At 42.3% G+C, this 24,750-nt stretch overlaps 1 protein-coding gene across 2 annotated transcripts in view; it reads right to left on the bottom strand.

Moving 5' to 3' along the window:
• Window positions 1-797: 797 nt before the first annotated feature.
• Window positions 798-24,750, bottom strand: part of cntnap2b (contactin associated protein 2b) — a 29,334-nt gene continuing 5,381 nt past the window's right edge. The window contains exons 3-25 of one of the 2 annotated variants that reach the window (XM_061796297.1): window positions 24,347-24,540; window positions 23,682-23,829; window positions 21,331-21,534; window positions 21,055-21,239; window positions 20,685-20,828; window positions 17,543-17,801; window positions 17,305-17,454; window positions 16,810-16,972; window positions 16,603-16,709; window positions 16,400-16,519; window positions 14,142-14,257; window positions 13,856-13,940; window positions 13,388-13,544; window positions 13,167-13,294; window positions 12,885-13,055; window positions 12,528-12,746; window positions 10,085-10,321; window positions 9,756-9,989; window positions 8,430-8,563; window positions 6,222-6,315; window positions 2,901-3,128; window positions 2,745-2,819; window positions 798-2,326 (exon numbers count right to left, since the gene is read on the bottom strand). In XM_061796297.1, coding sequence (XP_061652281.1) covers window positions 2,127-2,326; window positions 2,745-2,819; window positions 2,901-3,128; window positions 6,222-6,315; window positions 8,430-8,563; window positions 9,756-9,989; window positions 10,085-10,321; window positions 12,528-12,746; window positions 12,885-13,055; window positions 13,167-13,294; window positions 13,388-13,544; window positions 13,856-13,940; window positions 14,142-14,257; window positions 16,400-16,519; window positions 16,603-16,709; window positions 16,810-16,972; window positions 17,305-17,454; window positions 17,543-17,801; window positions 20,685-20,828; window positions 21,055-21,239; window positions 21,331-21,534; window positions 23,682-23,829; window positions 24,347-24,540 — 3,752 coding nt within the window. In that variant the 3' untranslated portion in view covers window positions 798-2,126. Of the gene's footprint in view, window positions 2,327-2,744; window positions 3,129-6,221; window positions 6,316-8,429; window positions 8,564-9,755; window positions 9,990-10,084; window positions 10,322-12,527; window positions 12,747-12,884; window positions 13,056-13,166; window positions 13,295-13,387; window positions 13,545-13,855; window positions 13,941-14,141; window positions 14,258-16,399; window positions 16,520-16,602; window positions 16,710-16,809; window positions 16,973-17,304; window positions 17,455-17,542; window positions 17,802-20,684; window positions 20,829-21,054; window positions 21,240-21,330; window positions 21,535-23,681; window positions 23,830-24,346; window positions 24,541-24,750 lie in introns of both variants that reach the window. The other variant, XM_061796296.1, reaches the window with a different exon arrangement.

Below are 24,750 nucleotides of genomic sequence, written 5' to 3'. Positions count from 1 at the left end.
TACTGTACTTCAAAAGTGAAAAATGTTCTGTACATGAAAAAAAGTTTAAATAAACTGTTGCATAGTTACAAGCTTCATTGTCAAGTTTGATTGTACGAAGCACAATTCCAGTGAAGTTGGGGCAAATGTAAATAAAAATGTCATGTAAATAAAAACTGAATACGATTCTCAAATCATGTACCTGTATTCAAATGGCAAGATCAAACTGAGTCAAACTGAGTTTTGTTTTGTTTTTTTGCTATTCTCTCGGCGACGCGGTGAACGACTGGTTAGCACATCCGCCTCACAGTGCTGAGGACCGGGGTTCAAATCCCGGCCTAGTCTGTGTGGCGTTTGCATGTTCTCCCCGTGCCTGCGTGGGTTTTCTCCGAGCACTCCGGTTTCCTCCCACATCCCAAATACAAGCGTGGTAGGTTGATTGAAGACTCTAAATTGCCCATAGGTGCAAATGGTTGTTTGTTCATATGTGTCCTGCAATTGGCTGATGACCAGTTCAGGGTGTACTCCGCCTCTCGCCCCAAGATAGCTGGGATAGGCTACAGCACGGCCGCGATCTGCGTGAGGATAAACGGTACAGAAAATGGATGGATGGGTGTAAAATGTCTTTGCGGGGGCTCAGCAATTGATCATAATTCATTGACTAGTAGTCCAAATGTCATCAAACTTTGAGGATGCTTACGGGACACGTCCTCTAAAGCATTTTACACCCCAAATGCCATTTACTTAAAATGTGTAGCATATTTAGGGTTGTATAAGCTCAGGCTTGATGCATTTTGAAAGAAAGACAGAAAGCAATATGCTATAAAAGAATCAGACAAAGCATTTTACATAAAACAATGAAGAAAATGTCATGCCATTACATCGCACTGCAAAGAAATGGGATACAATCAAATGTCACAATGTGAGTAAGCTATAGTTTGTACGGAAGCAACATTCTTAACTAGGAACGGCATCCTTCATGAAACGTAAACAGGTTGTTTTAAGATAATGTACCTTTAAAAAAAACAAAACAAACAAAAAAAAAAAGCAGCCCAGTCATCCAGTTGATATAGTAATTGCAGGTGGAATCGCCGAGCTATCTTACTTACTAAACACTGCGCTGGAGTGCTACAATTTAATTACAATTTTTTTTTTTAAATCACATTAAATGAATACTGGCGGAGCAAAACCAGTGGAGTCTTTCGGACTGATGGGATTCCAGTGGTGTCTGAAACGGATTTTGGCAGCAAGAGTGAAGAATAAAATCGGTGCAGTTTTGTCATTTCAGAGACACTTAGGCACAAAATAAATCATCCATCCATCCATCCATCCATCCATTTTCTGAGCCGCTTCTCCTCACTAGGGTCGCGGGCGTGCTGGAGCCTATCCCAGCTGTCATCGGGCAGGAGGCGGGGTACACCCTGAACTGGTTGCCAGCCAATTGCAGGGCACATAGGAACAAACAACCATTCGCACTCACAGTCATACCAACGGGCAATTTAGAGTCTCCAATTCATGCATGTTTTTGGGATGTGGGAGGAAACCGGAGTGCCCGGAGAAAACCCACGCAGGCACGGGGAGAACATGCAAACTCCACACAGGCGGGGCCGGGGATTGAACCCGGGTCCTCAGAACCGTGAGGCTGACGCTCTAACCAGTCGGCCACCGTGCCGCCCAAAATAAATCAAAAGCATTGAATTTCCTTTGACATGCACGGTAAGATTTCACTGCTACACATAAAACAAAGCATGATTATAACATCGTTATGAATGTGCAGTATTATTAGTTGGCACAAAGTAGCAGTTTACAGGATTGTTGTCTTTCCCTCACCGTATTTATTGCAAGGATGCAAATAAAGAAAATATATTACGAAATAGAACATAAATATTAATAAATAAATGAAGCTATTGACCGTAGCATTCACACGTCCGTCCGTCCGTCCATGGCGTTTTCTTTGCCCCGCAGTTGGTTTTAAAATGGTTCAAATAAACTGCCTCCCAGGCTTTGCCTCATGTGCTCAACACGGATGCGCTGATGTCCATAAAGTTTCCATACAAACGCCCCTAAACAAGTTCTCCAGGTTCCACTATTTACTAACTACATACATCCTACAGTCTTGCGTCCATGTTGTTGTTGAGAAAGACGGCTCAGATGAACCACTCCTTCTTGCTTTCGTCAATGGTTTCGGTGAAGGCGGGGTCGTTGACGATGATAGCTGCGTCGGCGCAGTCGGCCGACTCGGCTCCCTTGGCCTCGTTGGTGTGGTAGGAGCCTTTGTGTCGGAACGTGTGGCGGACGACAAACACCATGATGCACGACACCGTGACGACGACCATGGCAATGATGCCTGGAAAGCAGAACAAATGAAAGAAAGTTGACGAAGCAGAGTCGGCTCACGGACCGCTAACTCGTATTGTCGGTCGTCCGTATCCCCCGATGACGAAGACAAAAATACTGTGATTCGGGCTCAGTACATGAGTGGCGCAAAGTAAAAATTCAGACAGCAGTTGGGTCTCACCCAAATATGTACGAGTCAATTTCGTTTTTGGTCTACGGTGGTCACTGCTCTTGTAGTTAACTTATTGTCACTTCCTGGGTTGTTCCGAACTTCCGGTTTTATTTTGGTCCCCCAATACACTCCTTTGTCATTCCTGTTTTTTATGTCGAATTGTATCTCTATCTTTATGCTAACGATTGTCTTGTTTCGAAAGTTCTGTTCCTCGTTTCAGAACTTGATTTGTGTGCTCGGAAGATTGAAGATTTACCTCCAATGACAGCAGAGTTTCGATCGACGGCATTGCTGCCGGACGATTCCTCGCTGAAAGGAGAAGCGGCTCCAACTGCGGGCGAAGTGAACACGGAAAAGTCGGAAGTCGATCGTGTACCTTGGGAGTGTTTCGTGTACGGGCCTGCGTCCCTACCGGTTTCTACGTGCCAGGGGTCATTCGCTGCCAGGGAAGAGAGAGTCAAAGGAGAGGCTCCACAATTGGACGGGACCAGAATCCCGTGGGTGCCGACGGGCGCCGCCTGGCCAGAGCGCAGGGCGGCTTTGAGTGGTGCCACACTGTTCAGCTGAACTCTCGAGAGGCAGCCCACGAAGCCCGGTGTGTTGTAGCGCTCGATCAAGATGGGGTCAATCTGTCCTGTTTCTGCAAGCGCAGCACAAATCAGACCCATCAAAACTTCAATGTGTAATCTTCCAGAAATCAAAGCCTCCATTTCCCCACAAGGGTTCCAGCTGTTACGTTAACAATGTAAAACATTGTGTCCGGAAAGTATTCATATCCCTTCACCTTTTTTCACAATATACCAGCCTTGTACCTAGGGCTGCATGATATGGCCCAAAATCAATATCGCGGTATACGATATGCATCTTCATATTCTGATTTCTCCTGTAAATCACGATATAAATGTTCAAATCAAGCCTTTGATTGAGAAACGTCACCTCCCAGGAGCATTCGGGACAGTTTGTCAGGAACATTTGTGTCTCAGTCAAAACAAACACACGCCACCAGGAAAACCCGGAACAATCCCAATATTTTCTTCATTTTTTTAAATTTTCTTTCCTTGATTCGTTTTGAGTTACAAATATTGCTTATAACTTACTTTTTTTAACTTTTAATTCCAGTTTTGATTTACTCAAAACTGTGCTTTGGCACTAAATTGCTAACCATACAATAATGTAGTGACAATTTTATTTACAGAATGACATATTACAAGATGTTCGGTGTGGTCCTTTAACAAAAAGTTTGTTTGTGTGTTAATTTTCTTAAAAAAAAAAAAAAGATTGGGGGTGACTAAACTTTCCCTCGTAGTTCACGATTGGCCCATAATTGTTTGACCTCGTCTTGAGGTACGGAAAATAACTTTGTCCTGAATTGTAGTTCATTTGAATCTAATGAGACTTATTGTGTAATTTTGCCAATATCCGTCCGTATATTAGCACAGCTTAACAGACATGAATAATAAAATCTGCAATCAAAAACATCAACAGCGTGTCAGGCCCGAGATTGCCCTCATGGGGGTGCTATTGCGCCACCGTTCAGTAACGCTGAGGAGCCGTCTTGGTCTCCACAGGGGTTTGTTGTTGTCGAAACCCTTCCAAAAGCACCAATTCTCTTTGGTCCACCAGTTTGTGGCTTTGCAGATGCGACTAATGAAGTAAGTCCAGACCTTGTTTTTCCCCCCCCGCTGTACCCAGTGGGGGTCCGGATGGTTGAGTTACCGCTTCGGGCGCTCATTTGTCCTTTCAAGGGGACTTTGGACTTCTGTCTTTTTGGAGTCGCTGGTATTTGTTACAACGGTCAGTAAAATAAGATATAATATTATTTCTTTAAAATATCTATTCATGTACATGATGGTTGTGATCATGTGGGGCTAAAGTGTGTGCGTGTATAAATAAATACAGTACATGTTTACACACGTAAGTGATCACCTATGCGCTCATTAAGGTGAGTACATGTACAGTATGTCTATTGTTGTAAATGTCTACTATGTATGCATGCATGCATGTATTTGTATTGAATGTGTAAGAAAATGGTCATACAGTTGTACGCTTTGCGACATTTAACAATAGCTTAGCGCTGGTTTCGCTGTCGTCTTGTGTTAACTCCTCGTCCGAGGGTAGAATTGTGACTTATTTCATTGTAATATTAGTATTGTTCCAACCTTGTGGTTCACAAGACCACGTGTTCAGGGGCCTCACGTGCAAAAGGTGCGTACGCACAAAAACGTGGCGTACGTTCATTTCCACGGCAAAGTTCAGATGCGCGGTGCCTCGCGCCAACTTGGTGGCTGGCGTACGCGCGTTTCTTCAGCTGTTGGCGCTTTGGCGACACTTGGAGGTGATGGTGGGAAACTGTTCTCATAAATCGGGACATCAGACACATGAGCAATTAGCACTGATGAGCAATTGGGGGCCGTTTTGGCCCCACTTCGGCGGCGGGCAGCTGTCCTCCGCTTCACATCCACCTTCATGTCTGACCACTTCTTTTCGAGTTGAGCGTGTGCGCGCTGTTGTGACTCCACAGCATTGACAGCCACACACACACACACACACACACACTGTTCCATTCGCTCCTCTTTCGCGTCTTGCTAACGCCAGAGGACAGCGTGCTAACGTGCTAAAAAGGATTTTCTTGTGCACCTCCACTTCATTGAGCAACTTCACATTCCGAAAAATGATTTTTCTTCATTACCTTGCTCATTGTCCTTTTTTTCCTGATCGTGCAGAGATCGGGATCTCAGGTGCAGGGTTCCTTGAAATATGATTTGCATATTTCAATGTGGGCGTGGGGTGGGCTACTCCAGCATGTGCGCTCAATTCTACGTTGATTAGGACGTACGAAGGAAACGTGCTTGGATTCATCCATCTGGATATTTTTGCGCATGTGACATTTGCTGGATTTGAGCGTACGCCATGTGTCAGTAGGAAATCCACGCAAGTCTTTGTACATGAGGCCCCAGGTGTCTCGTCGGTTATATCAACACGTACTCTTGAGCGCAATTGTTATGACTTAATCAATGCGCGAGTTTGGGCACATATAGCTTTAATTATGGCTCACATAACCTTAATGTGCTTCACATAATGTGTACCCGTAACTTGAATATGAACGTGTAGATTCAATGTCGCACATGGCTTTGAAATAGCCGAAGCTGCATAGATAACGGGTGTAAACTGTACAAATTGTGGCCCGGGAACCAGAACTGGCTCACACGTTGGCGAGAAGTCGCTGGATTTGCTTTTCTCTTTGCTCCTAAAATAAAGAAAACTAAAGACATTACTGACTCCAGTTAAGTGAGCCATACCCTCGGACTTTAGTAATTATTTCTCCAATTCAGAAAGTCCAATACAAACTCGGCGACAAGGATGGGCTCTAACGACTGATTGGACAAAAATTAAATAAATAAATAAATAATAGAGTTGCACATCATGCTTTAGAGTCAGGCCAGTGATGATCCTGTCAAAAGACTGGTTCGACATTTTAGTTTTTAATAAAATAAAACAATCAGCAAAAATAAAATAATGTTATAATGTTTAGTTTGTAATGATTGGGGTACTGTGTCCCTACCTTCATTTGATCAATTTGGGGCATAAAATGTGGAAAAGCGAAGAGCTAGGAATACTTCCGTGATACATTCCGCCTATTAAATTTGAAGGATTACATGGTTAAGATTAAAAATCACCAGGCGATCTCATGTCGCCGGATCAGCACACCAATCAGATTCATGTAAGCACTTACCAAAAACCTTTCCGAGAAACAGACTTTTGATCAAGTTGAATTCTGTGTCGGAGTCCTCGGGGAGTGTGTAAGTTGACACTGGGTAGTGGTCCAGCTGGAAAATATGGAAAAGTCAACATTGAAAGCAGGGAAGATGTGGTCGTATTGTAATGTAATGGTATTATGTGTGGTTGGCCAACAAAAAACTAAACAAAATGTCTGTCAGAAATTATAGATAGTGCCGTGAAAAAGTATTTGCTCCCTTCCAAAAAAATGATTTTATTTTTCCCAATTTTTCCCCCTTATGAAGTCCTTTGTTGTGTTGGCAGTCTGTTTTGGCTTCTCCCGATTCGTTTGGATGAATTTTTCTGTACATTGCCAGACAAAATGGTTTTGTAGACTTCAGAATTGATTCAGCTGCTACCATCATGAGTTACATCATCAATAAAGACTAGTGAGCCCGTTCCAGAAGCAGCCATGCAAGCCCAAGCCATGACATGACCTCCACCATGCTTCACAGACGAGATTGTGTGTTTTGGATCATAAGCAGATCCTTTCTTTCTCCGCACTTTGGTAGACGTTAATCTTGGTCTCATCAGTCCATAAAACTTTGTTCCAAAACTTTTGTGGCTCCTCTCTGTACTTCTTTGCAAAATCCAATTCTTTTTGCTTATTAGTGGTTTGCAACTGGCCTGTATAGTTCTTCTGTCGAAGTCTTCTCCGAACGGTGGATTGTGATACCTTCGACCCTGCCCTGTAGAGGTTGGCAGTGACTGTTGGCTTTGGGTGTTTCTTCACAGCTCTCACACCGTTTCTGTCATCAACTGCTGTTGATGCCCTTGGCCGACCTGTTCGATGTCTGTTGCTCAGTACACCAGTCGTTTCTTTCTTTTTCAGGACATTCCAAATTGTTGTATTGGCTATGCCCAATGTTTGTGCAAAAGCTCTGATTGATTTTCCCTCTTCTCTCAGCTTCAAAATGGTTTGCTTTTCTCTCTGGTCTTCATGTTTACTTAACAGAAAAAGCAGTTTTACAGGTGAAACGTCCGCCCGGAGCCAAAGGACGATACACCAAGGTCAGGATTTGATACACGTCACAATTTCGGACCCACGGTTCGATACATGATTCGAAGAAGTTGATAGCAAAAAAACTAGTTATTTAGTACACTTAATTATACATAATTGTAAAAAAAATTAAATGTGGTGGTTACAGAGGTCTGTGCTGTGAACCTGAAATTAAATACAAAAATATGCACTGGAAAAACAAAAAATAGCTACTGTTTAAAAAAATATACTCAGAACTAAACTACACTGCGGAGATTACGTTTAGGAACCAAACTTGCTGTCCTTGCCATGAACTGTAACAATGTAACTATACAGGTAAATAAATGAAATAAGAAAAGTAAAAATCAACTTTCTCTTACTGTCTCACTCTGGCCAGAAGTCACCACACCTGCACAACCAGCGGTCTCTGTATAGCCAGGTTAACAGCATACGATACACGAGCTCCGCGGACGTGGGCTGGATCAGACGTCGTCTATTTCATTCAATATTTGAACAGCGGACGTCGAACATTCGTGATTGGGTGGCGATAGATTCGTGAAGTCCACGGACATATTTAGGTCATCTGCGGTTATGCTCGTACTTTAATCACATTCCATGTTGCCAAACCAGCCAAGTGACAACGCTCCATGCAGCCATGCACGGATCGCTCTCTCCATGTATGCGAGACTGTCATTGCGCCTCAAGTAAAGGGAATTCATGAATTGAAGATGCTTTGATTGGCGGCGATTAAAGTCGCCTGTGTTTACACGCACTGGGGCAGACAGCCCCTTTTGTTAAATACACTGGCCGAGTGCATTTGTGAGACCCAAACCAGTCTAACCCGCCACCTCGCAGGGATACGCGACACGCTGCGCCGGATTTGCGCTAGTCAGGGAAATAGAGCCCCATGCGTTAGTCTGAGGTGAGCTGAAAGATGTCCTGAAACTGCAAAAGTCCTCTAATAATAATGAAAATAATTTACCAGACACACAGGTGGAAGGCCATTGTTTAGTTACTTCCTTGTCCTGATTGGTCACTAAGCTTCTTGTTAGTTTTTGAGTTAATAAACATTCTCCTTATTTACTGTACAATAGCAGTGTCAAGACACACTCTTTTAAGTCCAGGTTTTGTTTTTGTACAGTCAAGACAAACATTGTAGGAGGTAAAATAGGGCGGTACGCTAACCTGCAATCGTATGTCCCGAAAGTGTCGGGTTAAGTTGACAGCGTGAGGCTGCCCGTTGGCCATGTTGCGATGGTCAATATCTATCGTGAAAGGTTCCGTTAGCCCTCCCAATCTGTAGCGGATCTGGAGCGTTCCTAGAAATACACAACCATACAGTTTATTTTAACAAACGATGATAACATTCTAACAGCAGTGTTTAAAAACGCTCCCGACATACAACGTTTGCGACAATCAATGCACACAATTAACTATTTTGCGCAGCAGCTTAAATTGTCACTTGGCAAAAGAAGGCACGCTCAGTTACTTATAGTTACACTTGGAGGTGGGTAGGAAAGCGCTACATGCTGCTCGCTACTTTTATTGATCAATAATTATGATTTATTTGTCCAATCTTTACTGTACGTGTCGCCTCGACAGCCACTGTAGCCTTGTTCTTTGTGAGCCTATTGTGCTGTTGAACAAATGCAAACAAAATAGTAGACCATTTCTTGGAGCTGAATTTGCCTTAAATTGGGATTTTATGAAGATTTTATTCATAATTTGTTTCAAAATGATTTTATTATATTTCAGATTAAGTGACATTGTTCGGCAATATCAGAATTTGCACATTTTATTTAGCCATTTTTATTTTATTTGATGTTCATGCTCTAAATTAAAAAAATAAATCCGAAGTAACCAGTTACTCAGTACTTGAGTATTTTTTTTAACTGAGTACTTTCTTACTCTTACTGAAGTACTGGTAATTATTTGGAGCACAACTTTTTAATGAAGTCATATTCTTTTAAACAGCACTCTTGCTTGAGTACAATATTTGGCTCCACGAGCCACCGCTGGTTACAGTTACTGTTGTGAAGCAGCAGAGTTCCCAGTATGCATTGTGCCATGCAATATTCAACTGTTGCCATAATAAGGATGTTAATCCTTATCGTTCATGTTTGTTTATGTTACCAATAGTTCGCTGAATGAGTGTCTTATTTAACTGTCGGGTTACATTATGTTTCACTTTTGTTTTCATGAAACCCTGACTGTGGGTCGTGTGTCCTACAGTGACCTCCCGGTCACGTTCGCTGTATTGTCAAGTTACCTGTTGGCTTAGCAACTATGTTAGTTGCTTTTACTCATTGAAGCTTCTTCTTCTGCAAGCCAAAAGTGCTTCAGTTTTCTTTGTGCACCTCATCAGGGCCGCACCTATTCTTTACTTGATTGTTGCCAAGAAGTGTTTTCTGTACATATACATACTGAAACTATGATTTTACTTCTGTGTTAGCGTAAATTAGTGACAGACAACAGCGCATTCCGACTTGTGTAAATGAAGATTGACCTCACCATTATGCCTGAGCACCACAGCCAGGTAGTCCTGAGTCCTGGAGCTGATGTACACCAGGATGCTTGGAGCGCTGGAAGTGCTGAAGCTGAAAATCAGCTCCTCGTGAGTCAGGTTGGCCTCAATGGGAACGGCAATAGCTGAAAAGCTTTTCCCCTCCTGGACCACAGAGGGGGCTACCTCCGGCGAAAAGTCATAGCGCACCAGAGTCCCCGTTTCAAAGTAGGCACCCACATCTACCGCAGATGCACAAAAGCAGAAGAAAGAGAGGGGTCAGGCTTTACCGCTTCATGTGATGTCACCTGAAGGACTCCAGTTGTGTCGGGTATACCCTCAGTGCAGAAGGGGCCATCGAACGCAGTGGGTGAGCAGTCACAGGAGTATCTGTTGTACTGCTCCACACATTTGCCTCCATTCTTGCAGTGCATCCCATAGCTGCTGCAGTGGCCCTGGCAGCCAGGACTTACCCCTGGAGTCACTTTAGCCTTCTCCTCCAGGTCAAAGGTAAGTCCATTTATCTTCAGAGCTCGCATGCAGCCCAGAAAACCCCTCTGACCACCTGAGGCACCTGGGAAATAGACAGCAAGCACAGAATTACTCTGACAGTACAATGAAGGCTCATTTTCATATAAATTCATGAATAATGGTACAGACAAAAAAAAACAACAACAACAAAAAACAATCAATCAATCCATTTTTTTATGCTGCCTTGGTTTGACATGGGTAAATGTCTGCCATGCTGAAACAGCCAACCTTGAAGTCCTGGTTTCAAAAAGTAATTGATAATTAAAAATTTTAGGCTTTCACAGACAAGGCAATCATAACTGACAGAGCAAATGATGACTCATAGAAATACATTTTCTTTTTAAAACGGTAAAGACAAAAGCGCATAATGATAAAGACATCAGCTTCATAAAAATTGTGCGAGTTGCACAATTTATGTGTTGCCTTTCAAGCTCTGTAGATACAAGTGTATAAAAGATCCTATTCATTTATTCAATATTATTCATATTCATTACACTCATCTTTATACAATCGTAGCACTGGTAAAGACATGCAATAATTCTGAAACTTTCACAAATTCATACATATTCATTCAGATCTCAGAAATAACACCATTTATTTTGCTGTGTGCTATTGTGTGAATCCAAAATGGCTTCCTCCTGCTGGCACTTCAGCTCACAGAAGTATTGCTGGTGTATTGCAAACATATAATGAGGCTCTCTTTCCGGTGGGATGAAAGGTAAAAACATCTTGAGTGATAGAGGACTGTTTGCAAAAGAAACAATTAAAGGAACTGAATACACTGAAATGCATTTGTGTTAGTTTTCTTCAGAAAGACATGAAGCAATTGGAGAAAAATCCTATATATCCAAAATGTGATGAGCATCTTCAGAGAAAATGTTCCCCTCCCGGAAGCCGTCACCTTATCGTGGCGGAGGGCTTGGTGTGTCCCAATGATCCGAGGAGCTAAGTTGTCTGGGGCTTCACGCCCACGGCAATGGTCACCCATGACAAACAGGTCCTAGGTGAGGGACCAGACAAAGCACGGCTAAAAGACCCCTGTGATGAAAAATATAAGTGGATCGAGGTTTCCCTTGTCCGGACGCGGGTCATCGGGGCCCCCCCTCTGGAGGTGGGGCTCGAAGGCGAGCGCCTGGCGGCCGGGCCTGCACCCATGGGCCACAGCCCGAAAGGGTAACGTGGCTCCCCCTTCCTGTGGACTCACCACCTGTGGGAGGGGCCATAGGGGTGCAATGTGAGCCGGGCGGTGGACCAAGGCGGGGACCTTGGCGATCTGATCCCCGGCTACAGAAGCCGGCTCTCGGGACGTGGAATGTCACCTGTCCGGCAGCGAAGGAGCCCCACCTGGTGTGTGAGGTCGAGAAATTACGACTAGATATAGGTTGTTTGTTTCTATGTGCCCTGCGATTGGCTGGCGACCAGTTCAGGGCGTACCCCGCCTCTTGTCCAAATATAGCTGGGAGAGGCTCCAGCACATCCGCGACCCTAGTGAGGATAAACGGTACAGAAAATCGACGGATGGATGGATGAAATAAGCATTGTGAAATAACGCAAACTTTGCATTATCTTGGAATGTTTATATATTACTTTGAGTTAGATGGACATAGTGGCAGTGATGCCTGGTTCCTCGCTCAGATTGTGTTTGTACATTAAGGAGTACAGTCTTGTTTTTGTTTGAATTCCACATGTAAAACAAAGACGATTCAAGCAACGGTTCTTCCTCATGTTTCTGAGACGAGTGTGGACTGACTGAGTGGCAAAAAAGGCTAAATGCCAGTATTTTGAGGCCAATAGCCCATCAGCAACATATTGAGGGTAAAAAAATGAACTTGCTCATTTTTGGAACAGTAAACTTAGCTCAAATTTTGAATTTTAAACTATGAACTGAACTCATTCCTTTTAAAATGTGTGAACTGAAGTTTGAACGAGTTCTTTTCGAAAAACACTGGTAATGCCCCAGTGGTTCTACAATTCCAGATATAAAACTTGCCTTTAGTTCCATCTGGCTCAGGCTTTGTTGCTATTTGCATACGCGAGTTTTCTCATGATACCTTTGCTCCATCTACATTATTTGTTGTCATTAATTATTTGTTACATATTCTTAATCTCTCATAGCGCTTACAGTGCGCTTTCTCCTCTACTTTTATTGCAGTATATTGTTTATGCAGCTATAGATACTGTAGATAAATAAATGGAAAAATGTGGCATAGAACACATTCCATTGACTGATCGCGCCTCGGCTTTCTTACCAAGGTACAGGTCACTGTAGAACTCCAGTTTTGTGTGCCCCTGTGGAGGTATGCGTCTGACCGCTCGGTGCTGCCCGTTAAGCTGCAGCACCGCCTCTTTGACGTTCTTCTCAGCCTCCACACGATGCCACTGGTCATCATTTAGGGGCACGGCAGATCGCACAACAAGCTCCATTCGCTCACTGCCCACGTCAAAGGAGAACGTCACCAGGGAGCCTCCTGAAACACCAGGACGACAGTCAAGCAGTCAAATTCTTAACTTTGGGATGAAACGTTTAGTTACACGCAGTGTGTGCCAATAGCTCAACTACAACTAATATATTCAACAGAGTCTGCACATACAGTACAAAGACACACCTCTTAGTTCAATGTGAAGGAAGTCAGATGTTCCCAAGTTCTCCAGAAAGACTCCATGACCGGAGGAGGTCTTAAAGTAGAAGGAGATGTCAGTGCTGGTTTCTCCTCTGAAGGAAGAGAAGTGGAGGGAGGAAGCTGGACTGGTGAAGGACGCCGCATTCCAGAATTTTCCTTTAAAGGCAGCAACAACAGGAGACAGATATATAGGTATATTTTCCCTGATTCTTTCAAAAGAATTCTCATCATCTCTAAAGAGAGTGTTCTGTTGAGTTTGAGACTCACGGTCCCCCTGACATCTAAGCGGCCCCACTGTCAGCTTGGCTTCAGATCCAGCTCTGCCTGTATCGCCGACCGCAACCTGCCGGACTGGCAAATGGTCCTTGTACACCAACAGGCCTGCATCCTCTCTCCTGCATACATGTAAACATGTATATACAAATAATACACATGCACCTAGCAAATTATTAATTTGATGAGGACACAAAGTCAGACAGTCCACTCACCAGGAGCGCTGATCAGCATCACAGTTGCAATAGTGTTTGGGGTTAGTACAGTTGTGTTCTATTCCACATGCACACTTCTGTATCCCTGGGCCTGAACCTCCCCAATAGAAATGTCTCTCATTGGCTCGGCCTAGCCACCAGGTAAACGGTTCACTGCCTGGGCGTTAAAACAACAACCATGGCACTTTTAATAGTAGATTCATTGGTGATGTCCGACTAGGCTTTCACTTAATTCACTTGATTCTATGGCAACACATGAAATCGTTTGGATTGTAATCAGCTGAAAAGCGATCAGAGGTCTGTAGGAATAAATAGATTTTTCTGTATTCTGTGCAAAAGCAACAACAGTTTTAAAATGATTATACGTTGGTAAATGGCCTTCAAATCAACACACCACTTTCATGATAAACCTGTGTATTTTTTAATAAGCAGTGATTATACGGATGGATTTTTATTAAGATACTTTACCTGGAGTGTTGAGCAGACGAGACATTCGGCAAGCGTAGGCTAGATATTGTTCACACTTTTCAGCACTGCTGGTGACCGAAAACAGCTGAAAGACACACAAACGAGTTCAGTAAACTATTCATTAACTGCAAAGCAATGCATTTGCGTTTGTTTTCATATCAATCTTGAATGCTTTTCACGATTTGTTCCCATTCATCGTGGGAGTTAGGTTCCAGACCCACCTATTCACTAGACACAACGATCTCCAGTCTGACCACAACAAACGCTGCCAGTCACTATCGTGTACCTGCTCATCTGTTACATTGTAAGTGATCTGCAGCACTGCCTTCTCATCTGGATCAGCAGTCATGACTGATGTCTGAGGTGCGAGGTTGTTTTTCAATGTAGTCCAAACTTTGTCTTCTAAAGAAAACGCAACAAGTTCACACATTATTCAGTGAATACAATTGCAGACAAAAAGAATTTTTCATGTTCCAATTTTAGTAAAAAAAATGTGCCATAAGAACAAAGACGATTGTAGTCTGATGTCAGGGTGCAGTCATTACAGTTTCGAAACAGAAGGGTGGCAAAATTCTGGAGCATTCTGAAAATTTTGGGAAAACCTGTGAGATACACTACGCTACAGTGCATATTTATTACACTTAAATGTTTCAGATATCTAAACAAATTCTAAATATCTCACAAAGACTACCAAAGTAAATATTAAATGCAGTTTCAAAAGGATGATTTTTATGTATTCGGGGGAAAAGGCCAGACCTATTTGGCCACACGTGAAAACATAATTGCCCGAATATCTGGTTGCGCCACCCTCGGCAGCAATAAGTGAAATCAAGTGTTTGCGATAACTGATAAGGAGTCTTTCGCCTTTTGAATAACTCTTCTTTGCATAATTGTTTTAACTCAGTCTTACGAGACTAGACGGTTATTTTAGCATGAACCGCCCATTTAAGGTCATACCACAGCAACTCAACTGATCTTATGTCTGGACTTTGACTGAGCCACTCCCAAAAAAATAGATATTTTTTTTTTTGAGCCATTATAAAATACTTGCTTGTATGCTGCTGCTGTATACTTGCTGCACAAGCCAAGATCACTTGAGCTTAAGGGCAAAAGACTGATGGCCTGACACTCGCTTGCGCAATTGTCGGGGAGACAGCAGAATTACTTGTTCTATTAATCATAGCAGGCCATCTACAGTATGCCCTAAAGTAGTAAAGCATCCCCAGACTATCATACTGCCACCGCCGAGTTTGATTATTGGCATGACGTTCTATTGGCATTATGAAAGCCACGCAGGCACGGGGAGAACATGCAAACTCCACACAGGCGGGGCCGGGATTTCAACCCCGGTCCTCAGAACCAGTCGTCCACCGTGCCGCCTATTTGCAAATCTCTCTTTACAAACGGCACCCCATAGTCAGAGCTATTAGCCAAACATGGAGACAACTAGGAACAGCGGAGAACCTTCCCAGGAGTGGTCAGTCAACCAAAATTACAAGGATAACGCAAAAGAAGTCACAAAAGAACCTAGAATGACACCCAAAGAAATGTAGGCCAGCGAGGCCTTTGTTAAGGTCAGTGTTCATGACACAACGATCAGAAAGACACGGGACAAAAATGGTTTCCATGGGAGAGATTGAAGGTCAATCCACTACTGCTCACTCAAAAGAATACAAAGGCTCATCACACATTTGCCAAGAAACAGCCTCATGATCCTTAAGACGTTTGGGGAAATATTCTCTGAAAGGACGAAACAAAAGTTTATTTTTTTGGGAAAGTGTGCGCCCCATTACATCTTGCATAAAAATAAAACAGATTTTGATCAAAAGAACATCATGCCAGCATTCAAACATGGGGGTGAAAGTGACATGCCATGATCTATGGCTGCTTTCATTCAGGACCTGGACGACTTGCCTAACCCTATTAATGGAACAATTAATTCTGCTGCCAACCAGAAAAATCATGCAGATGAATGCTTGGCCATCAGTTTGTGCTATAATGGTCAATAACTCGACAGTTATGCAGCAGAACAAACACCAAAAACATACCAGCAAGTCTGAATGGCTCCAAAAATAATAATCAAGGTTTTGCCAAGGCCAACTCAAAGTCCAGACTTAAAATCCCATTAAGATGTTGTAGTATAAACGGGTAGTTCATGGTCGGAAGAAAGTGTCCTGCCACCAGTACCTGCCCTGAAGCTCAAGTACTCTTGGGTTATGCAGCAGGACAAAGACCCAAAACATTGCAAAAGACCATCACCAGTTATGAGCAACACTTCATTTCAGTTGTTCTTGCCAAGTATGGCACAACGACTTATTAGGTTCAGGGGGAAATTAGTTTTTCAGAAGTTTGTATTTTTCACCTCATTTAAAAAAAATAATAATAATAAAAAATCATCATGTAGAAAGTGCATATTAAATTTACATTTGTGAACTACAGTATTAACATTGGTTTTATGATCAGATCTGAGCAGTGGGGGACAAAGAAATTTTCACTGCACTGGAGGTGTCTTATACAGAACCGAACCACTTTGACTTTCCTCACCTGTCATGTCACACATAACTCTGAAAGGTTCTAAACTCCCACTGCCATCTGGGTCAATCCAGTAACTCCCAGAGCTTCTACCCTGGTGCTTATAGTCCTCACAGGACTGCTGAAACATGGCTGCAGGAGAGACACAACGCACAGCACCCAACTGGCCAGTCAAAATCCTGATCTGATGTGGTACATTGTGGGCGTGTTCTTACAGGTATGGCAGGTAGCTCCAGCGTATCCGGTGCCACTACAGTTGCAGGTGAATGCATCCCATGTCTGAGAACAACGGGAACCATGCTCACAGTGGTTGGGAACGCACCTGTAAAGAAATATGTACACAGCAGCACCCAACCAATTCAAACAGCTGTTAGCCTTTGTTGTCTCCTTCTTAATGATTCTATGAGTCGACAGTTGTTTACCTGTCAATGATAGCGCACATATCCAGGCTGACATTTTCAAATGTTCCAATGAGACCTTGTTCCACAGCCTTGAGGTCAGCTAGATGATCATCTATGTGGATCAACTGCATGCAGCCCTGGAAGGGGCGCTGAAGAGTGTGAGTGGCTGTATGTGGAAAGTAACCTAAAGTAAAACAATAAAGAAGAGGGTCAAAGTTCACTTCTTTCAATTTCCAGGTGCACGGTGCCATGCTCTCGCCAAGGTGAAGTGTTGAAGAAGCAAACGCATTCATAACATAGCTGAAGTACTCAAGAAAAACGTAATTATATTAATTTCTGGCCTTTTTCCAGTTATGGGGAAGAAAAAATACCTACTTTAGTCTACAAAATCAGAAGTTTTAGTTAGCAGTTATTCCATCCCATACAGATATTGTATCTTTTGAGAGTTTCCACGCTGGTCTCTCCCACTACATTTAAGTGTCAACTTCAACATTCAAAGCCATTTTGTCTCATCACCTCCAAAGTAGTATGTTCCTCCAGTCATGATCTGAACTGGGATGGCTGTTCTGACTGTGGATGCCTCGTCTCCATCCACTGTTAGCATCGCATAGTTCTCCAAAGCATTCAGATGGACACTGTGCCACTGGCCATCATTCAGGCCGGAGCCTGAGCGCGACAAACATGCGTCGGTTTTTTTAACTCATTTGTAGCGACTCGCAGCAAGGTGCTTAAATGATGAGTGAGTGGAGCTCACCTGATGAAATGTCAATGTGTGTGTTCTTCTTTTGCGTCACGTTCATATATACAGTTATCTTGCCATCTGTCAGTCCCACCTCCACCCAGCCATCAGCCAGCACTGTGAACATTAGCAGTCCATTTGGGTTCCATGTTCTGAAAGACAGACTGACAGACAGGGTGTCACTGTCAGTCTGACCAGGCAGGCGCAGGAAGGATGTGGAGTTGAAGAAGACAGGGAAGGTGTTGGACTCAGCACATGAGAATGTTAAGTTGCGCTACAGTGGAAGAGAGAAAGGGACAAGTGGGAGACAGAGACAAGAATTAAAAGGGTACTTTTGAAAGCTTTAACAATCAGTGATTTGTATTAATGTATGGAAATGGCTCACTGCAAATCAACAGGGTCATGTGCGCGCAGGTATGCGTGGTTGGCGGTATTGTAATTTACATTCTGTTTGGAAAATGCTGTGTGAAAATCTGTTTTGGCACAGTTTTGGTTATTTGGTATCGGCACCGTGGCAGGCCCTCCTTAAGTAATGTCTCTTGCAGCCAGTCTAATTTCCATTTCTTTGGTCCAAATGGGCTTCAGGCTACGAGCCTCCAGTTCCAAAGACTGGTCCTCAGAGCCAAGTTGTTACTGATGGAGCCTTGTTGCCTCCAAGGCAATTGTATTACATGAAGGTGCAACCTACAACTCAAAGACTGTAAGACAGGGGTACTCAACTGCAATTCATAAAAGGCCCACAAATCACTTTTACAATGAGTTAAAGCTCCATTTATTTATCGAGGTCGGTCAGGTCACATGATGCTACAATACTGTAATATTCAAAATAAATTGTATTTTTTTTTTATTCAAAACAAGAATAATCCAAACAGAAATAAAATGTAATTTCCATTTTGACAAATTCAAATGAATAATTGAATAAAACAAACCCTGACCTCTGTCATGCATCCAAAACAAACATCAAGGAGGTAGTTAAGAACATTATCATGAATCCACTAATTGAGAAGTGTAATTCGGCGGCTTGGTGATGAAATGTCGCTTCCATGATTGAAAATACAATTGCACGTTTATAGGCATTAGGGTTGAGCATCGTTTGAATTTGAGCGATTCCGGCCCCAATTCCGGTTCCTCATTTCAATTCCGGCTCTAAACGATTCTCGATTACGATTCCTTCAGGGAGCTGGGTCAAAAATGTTTGCATGGTTTAAATAATTGGTGTCCAAATTATGAACAACCATTTTCTAAGCAGCCCACAGCATAGACTAAAATGAACATTTGACTCCAGGTTCTTTATAACCAGTATCAATATCAAACCTATGAACTAAAAGGCAATGTGTGTGGAACTAAACCAATTTACTTAATATTCATTAATTAATGACTCCGCTAAAAGTTAAATATAGCATTGTTAAAATAGGTATTTGCGACTGTTTTATCACATCAAATGGTTCGCATGTGCAACTTTTTACTTGACTTTCTGTTTTAAGCTTGTAGCCTTTTATTTTGAAGGGTACGCACCGGAACTCAGCATTTTGGCCCGAAAAGTAACTTCACACGACACCGGTGAGTTTTGAAAACAAAAGTAAACCTACACGGCAAGAAAAAGAGTAATAAATGCAACCAAAGACTATAAAGGTTGATTCCTTTACCTACCCACTGACCTTTGACCTTTGAAGTTTTAGCTCAATATTAAGCTTTTTTTTTTTTCTGTCATCAGCTCTTACGTTGGTTTGAAGACTAAAAATAAACGCTAAAAATCAGTGAAAATGTGCAATCCACCGTTTAACCGTTTCACTCACGCAATTTGACTTCACTGAAGTTCCGCGCGGTGTAGGCTGAGGCTCGGAGTGGGAGGGAGCACGTCAGACTTTTACACATCGTGAAAGCCTCCTTACACAGTATAATCTTATTCCAAGTGTTGCAACTAAGGCATTTGTGTCAAACTCATTTTTGTCTCGGGCCGCATTGTAGTTGACTTCGCTCAGAGGGCAATTAGAACAGTGAAACCAGATAAATGATTAATCACCAAATCATATTACCATTACACAACAAACTGAGGGATAACTAGTTTTGAAATCAGAAGACAAGGATAATAGATTGTTCAAGTATTGTTTAAGTTACTGTAGAAGAAGGGTTTGGTAACAGAAAAATGCAATATCTCAACATTATTGTTTATTATTATGACAAAAAAATCACGGAAGTTGACGAGCATGATTTGCTTTCGCAGGCCACATAAAATGATATGTCGGGCCGCATCTGGGCCCCGGCCTTGAGTTTGACACCTATGCACGAAGGGGACTGGCCATTTATTTGACCAAAGTTAAGACACTTTTTTGTTCGATGCCGCCTTTGGGCACATCACGTCTTTGTGCGCGTTCTTCGTTGTTTTTTTTGCCACTTTCTTCTTAGGGGTCGGCGGAATGTAGGCATTGAAACTGGGAACCGACATTTTTTAATTTGAACGATTCCGAGAAAACCAGAATGTTAGTCCCGGTTCCAATTGGTTCTCGATTGTCAATGCCCAAACCTAATAGGCACTCGCTTTTTTTTTTTTTTCCACACTCTGGATTAGTAGGAGTAGCTGTAACGTGGTCGCGGTGCCTTAACTCCGCCTTCGGTCGTTATGGTAACAAAATCTGGAATTGACACTGGCCCAGCAGTACAGGGTGTGGGGTGCGAAGCGGTTCATTTGTTCAGAACCACCCACAAGACTTAATATTTGACTGAAGTTCATTAAACAGTTGGAATAAAAGTACTCTTTACTGATTTAGATTTGCTGCTGAAGCTCCATATCAGTGACACCCTAAGTAGTCTATTTTTAACCAGCCGGGTCAAATTTGAAAAGATGAGAGAGGTTGAATTAACATGATCCCTTTAAATATTCTATTGTACTGATATTGTTCCAAGTTCTTAACCATTGAATGAAAAATCTTGAGATAAATTAAGGAAATATACTGTTAGGACATAATGACCTGTTCAGTAAATATGTGCGAGTCAGGTTGCATTTTTGTTGCACACCAAACAGAGAAAAAGAACACATGCAGGTAAGGATACTAGTAGTAGTATACACAGAAAACCAATATTTTAATGGACACACTATCATAGAAGGCAGCTTTCTAGTACCGGGATAAACACAGCTAAGAAGAGAGAATTATCTTACAAAGCTGGAGATATCCACTTTCCCCCTGCGGACCAAGTGCGTGATGTTGTCGCCATTGTAGGTGATCCCCTCCATACAGCCCACAAAGTTCTCTCGACCTCCCGAGCTTGATTTTGCTGATAGAGGTAGGCCCCCAAAGCTAATCTGAAGGCAAACAGCATAGCGGAAATCACTGATGCACAAACATTGACTTTGCCGTCTTGTGAAAGTGTAAAAAAAAAAAAAAAAAGTACAATGCTATACTTGACAAACTATGCATTTCTATTTATGACATGTATTCCACAAAGATGTCATTGAAAAGTGTCTCCTGCTACTTTGGGATTCTCTCAGCATGAAAATGGAGGGTGGAGTCAGGACTGTGGCGCTTTACCTCATAGTCAAGATCGAGGTGCGCAAACTCTCCATTGGTCCTGAAGTGATGAACATGGTGATCCAGGGTAAAGTTGACATTCCTTCGGTAACGCTCTATGACAACGGAGTGCCAATGGTCATCATCAAGTAAGCTCCCACTGGTCACAGAGGTGTGACCCTGGATGGAGCCATATTGGTTGCTGCCTGAGAGCACAAGAATATTTGGGTAAAAGTACTATCTTTGGAAGCTCAAAGCGAATAGCTTGACACAGGCAGCGCTGTTACTGAAACCTACCAAGGTTCATGCTTAGCTGAAGTCTCGCCCTTCGGAGCTCCAGAGAAACATAGTCTCCTTGCTGTCCCTCCCCGTGAAGCAACACCCCATCCCCAGCTGTGGTTCTAAACTTAAGAGCAATGACATCCTTCACAATCTTCATTTTTTTACTCCTGAAGCGGTAGGAGAGGATTCCATGGCCATCAAAACCGATCACATCAGCCCCTAGAAGACCAATTCATATTACTGACAAACAAATATTACGGTTGTATTGGATTTCTAGCCCAAGTGAATTTAGTTGTACTGTGTAATAATACACCTAATTTGGGCTCATTAATAGTGCGGCAGTAGCTTAGTCTGCTAGGTCTTGACTTTGGATACAATGGTCAACGAAATAAGGATATATAGTTGGAGTTATTCCTGAGGACTGTTATGGTTTCCATGAGCAAGACACCAAACCTCTCCTATTAGACAGAACATTTTTGACATCGATCATTTTAAATTCATCCTGTTTAGCTATTCTCTTCTGTAATCTCTGAAGAGATTATATGTACACACATGGATAAAATTGTTGGTACCCACAGTGGTAACGCAAATAACTTATGTCTGACAAAAGTAATAATAAATACAAATGTAATGAAAATTAAATGAAAATGAGCCATTGATTTTGAATTGTGGTTCAACAGAATCATTTTAAAAAAACAAACTCATGAAACTGGCCTTGACAAAAATGTGTTGTTGCACAACCTTTTGAGGCAATCACTGCAATCAATGAATTTTTGTAACTTTCAGTGAGACTTGTGCACCTTTCAGGAGGTATTTTGGCCCACTCTGGAGAAAACTGGAGCAAACTCCTCCGGTTGTCTCAGGTTTGAAGGGTGCTTTCTCCAGCTGGCAGATGGCAGTTCAGCTCCTTCCACAGATGTTCAATAGGATATAGAGCAGAACTCATAGAAGGGCACTTCAGAATAGTCCAATAATTTGCTCTTTGCCATTCGTGGGTGTTTTTAGACCCTGCGACTGAGACCCAACTTTCTGACACTGGGCAGTGGGGAGCACATTTCTCTCTTAAATAACTTGATCGTCTTGAGATTTCATTGTACCCTGCACAGATTCAAGACACCTTGCGCCAGTTGCAATAAAGCAGCCCCAGAACATAACAGAGCCAGTCTTGAGCCAGATTCCAGTCTTGCTGATTTATGATTTTTTTTTTTTTTTTTTTTTAATAAAAGCGGTGACATCTTTGGTCGGCTCCCATGAAATCCACTTTGGCTCAAACAACGACAGATGGTGCGATCTGACACTGATGTACCTTCACCTTGGAGTTCACCTTTAATTTCTTTGGATGCTTTTCTGGGCTCTTTCGTATTATTCGTCTCTTCGATTTTGCATCAGTCTTCCTCCTGCGGCTACGTCCAGGGACGTTGGCTACAGTTCCATGCATCTTAAATTTCTGAATAATATGTGCAACTGTAGTCACAGAATCATCATGCTGCTTGAAGATGGTCTTATAGCCTTTAGATTTAATGTGCTTGTCTATAATTTTCTTTCAAATCTCCTGAGACAACACTCTCCGCTTCCTTTGGTCCACGTTTAGTGTGGTACACACCATGTCACCAAACAGCACAGTGATTACTTCCCACCCGTTAAATAGGCCGACTGACTAATTACAGGTTTGAAGACGCCAATGATCATTTTTATCGAGGCCTGTTTCATAAGCCTGTTCTTTAAAATACTTCTGTTGAACCATAATTCAAAAGCAATGTTTCATTTCATTTCATAACATTACATTACATTTTTATTTATCATTACTTTTGTCAGATTTAAGTTATTTCTGTGACCCCAGTGGATTTGTCTTTCAATAAAGGAGGGGTTCCAACAATTTTATCTGTGTCTTCATGTAAGCATTTTATAGTTGAGCAAAAAGAATGCAAGATATTGTAAATTGCATGAAAAATCTGGTTAATTTGTTAATTTGAAATGTTTACGTTTTCATTTGATCTTAGCTGACTTCCATTTCTACTGCCAATGACAAATGCCGAAGATGTAGCAGTTCTTGTACATTCCTCAGTTTCCTTGCAAAGTTTGAAAAGGCCTTCCTTATGAACCTACATATTCTATTCGGTGTGTTTAATGGCAACAATGCAAACGCTGAGGGTAATTCGTCACTCTTTTGACCCTTTACAAAAAAATTGAATATCATGGAAAAGTTACATAGTGAGATATGAAAATGTGCTTGATGATCCGATTTAGTGTGATAAAAATATGCAAAATAAATACTGTAGTACAGAATCTCGATGAGGTTTCTCAGCAATCAAGGCCAAATAACCCATTTAAAGAAAACACGCTTGAACCGCATGAATACCACTCACAGTATGAGCAGCCATATAGTTCCAGACGTATTCCGACACGTCCCGCCTTGCTCTTTTCCAATGGAACAAAGCGGATATAACGGGCCAAGAAGGCGTGCTGCAGCTCATAACGAACCACACCATCGCTGTTCACATTCCCGTCAAATGTCTGGTTATAGACAGAAAGAGAAACAGGTAGTTAGAGTGATTTGGGTTTAGTAGTACAGAGGACCCTAGGAACTTCAAGGATTTGGTGGTCAAACAGTTTGCATTTTAAACTACAACTCAAAAGTAAAGAGGGTACAAAAGGAACAGAAACCAAACAAGGTGTGCGTGTGTGTGTGTGTGTGTGTGTGTGTGTCGTCCGTCAGAATGGTATCAAAAATAACATTAACGCGATAAAACTCTCATGATGACGAAAGAACTAAAAAGGAACTTCAAAAAGAAAGAGCCAAAGAACAGATTCATTGGATTCATCTATATTAATTATTTGGGAAAAATACTGTACATTTGAAATCACATTGAAGATCGAACAGCCATCTGAAATGGACTGAATTTGAAAGACTTTCTGCTCGCCTCCCGCTGCAAATTGACTGTATATGGCCAGACAAATAACATGCTGAACAATAACAGTTGGAGACATAAAAGTACGGAAAAAATATTTAATTGTACAGAATGTTCCCTACCCAGATGCTTCCATCCTGTCGATAAGGCCTCCAGTTTGTCTGTGTGTCACTATAAAGAAGCTGATATTTGCCGGTCCAGTCGGAGCTACTGTAGCGACCCTGAGTCGCTATGCCAACGAGCTGCTTGCTGGCACCCAAGTCGACCTGTAACCACTGGTAGCGGTCTGAATCGGAAGGCGACCAGCCTCCAGCGCCTGGTTTGTAAGTGTTGCAAGGATGGGCAAAGTGGGTGATGGAACACAAGCAATAAGGGGAAATTAATTGCAGGAAACAGCAATTAATCTCTCGTTATGATATCAAATAGTGAAACATCACTGAAGAATTTTTAGTTTAAGAACAAATTCAATAATAAATGGATGCTAGCAAACTGTCATAGGCAATTGAATTATACTGAACTAAACCAG

Source organism: Phyllopteryx taeniolatus, chromosome 14 (genome assembly GCF_024500385.1).
Source record: "Phyllopteryx taeniolatus isolate TA_2022b chromosome 14, UOR_Ptae_1.2, whole genome shotgun sequence".
NCBI classification, from domain to species: Eukaryota; Metazoa; Chordata; class Actinopteri; order Syngnathiformes; family Syngnathidae; genus Phyllopteryx; species Phyllopteryx taeniolatus.
The sequence above is the reverse complement of the archived record's forward strand: the minus strand, read 5'-3'. Positions and strand labels throughout refer to the sequence as shown.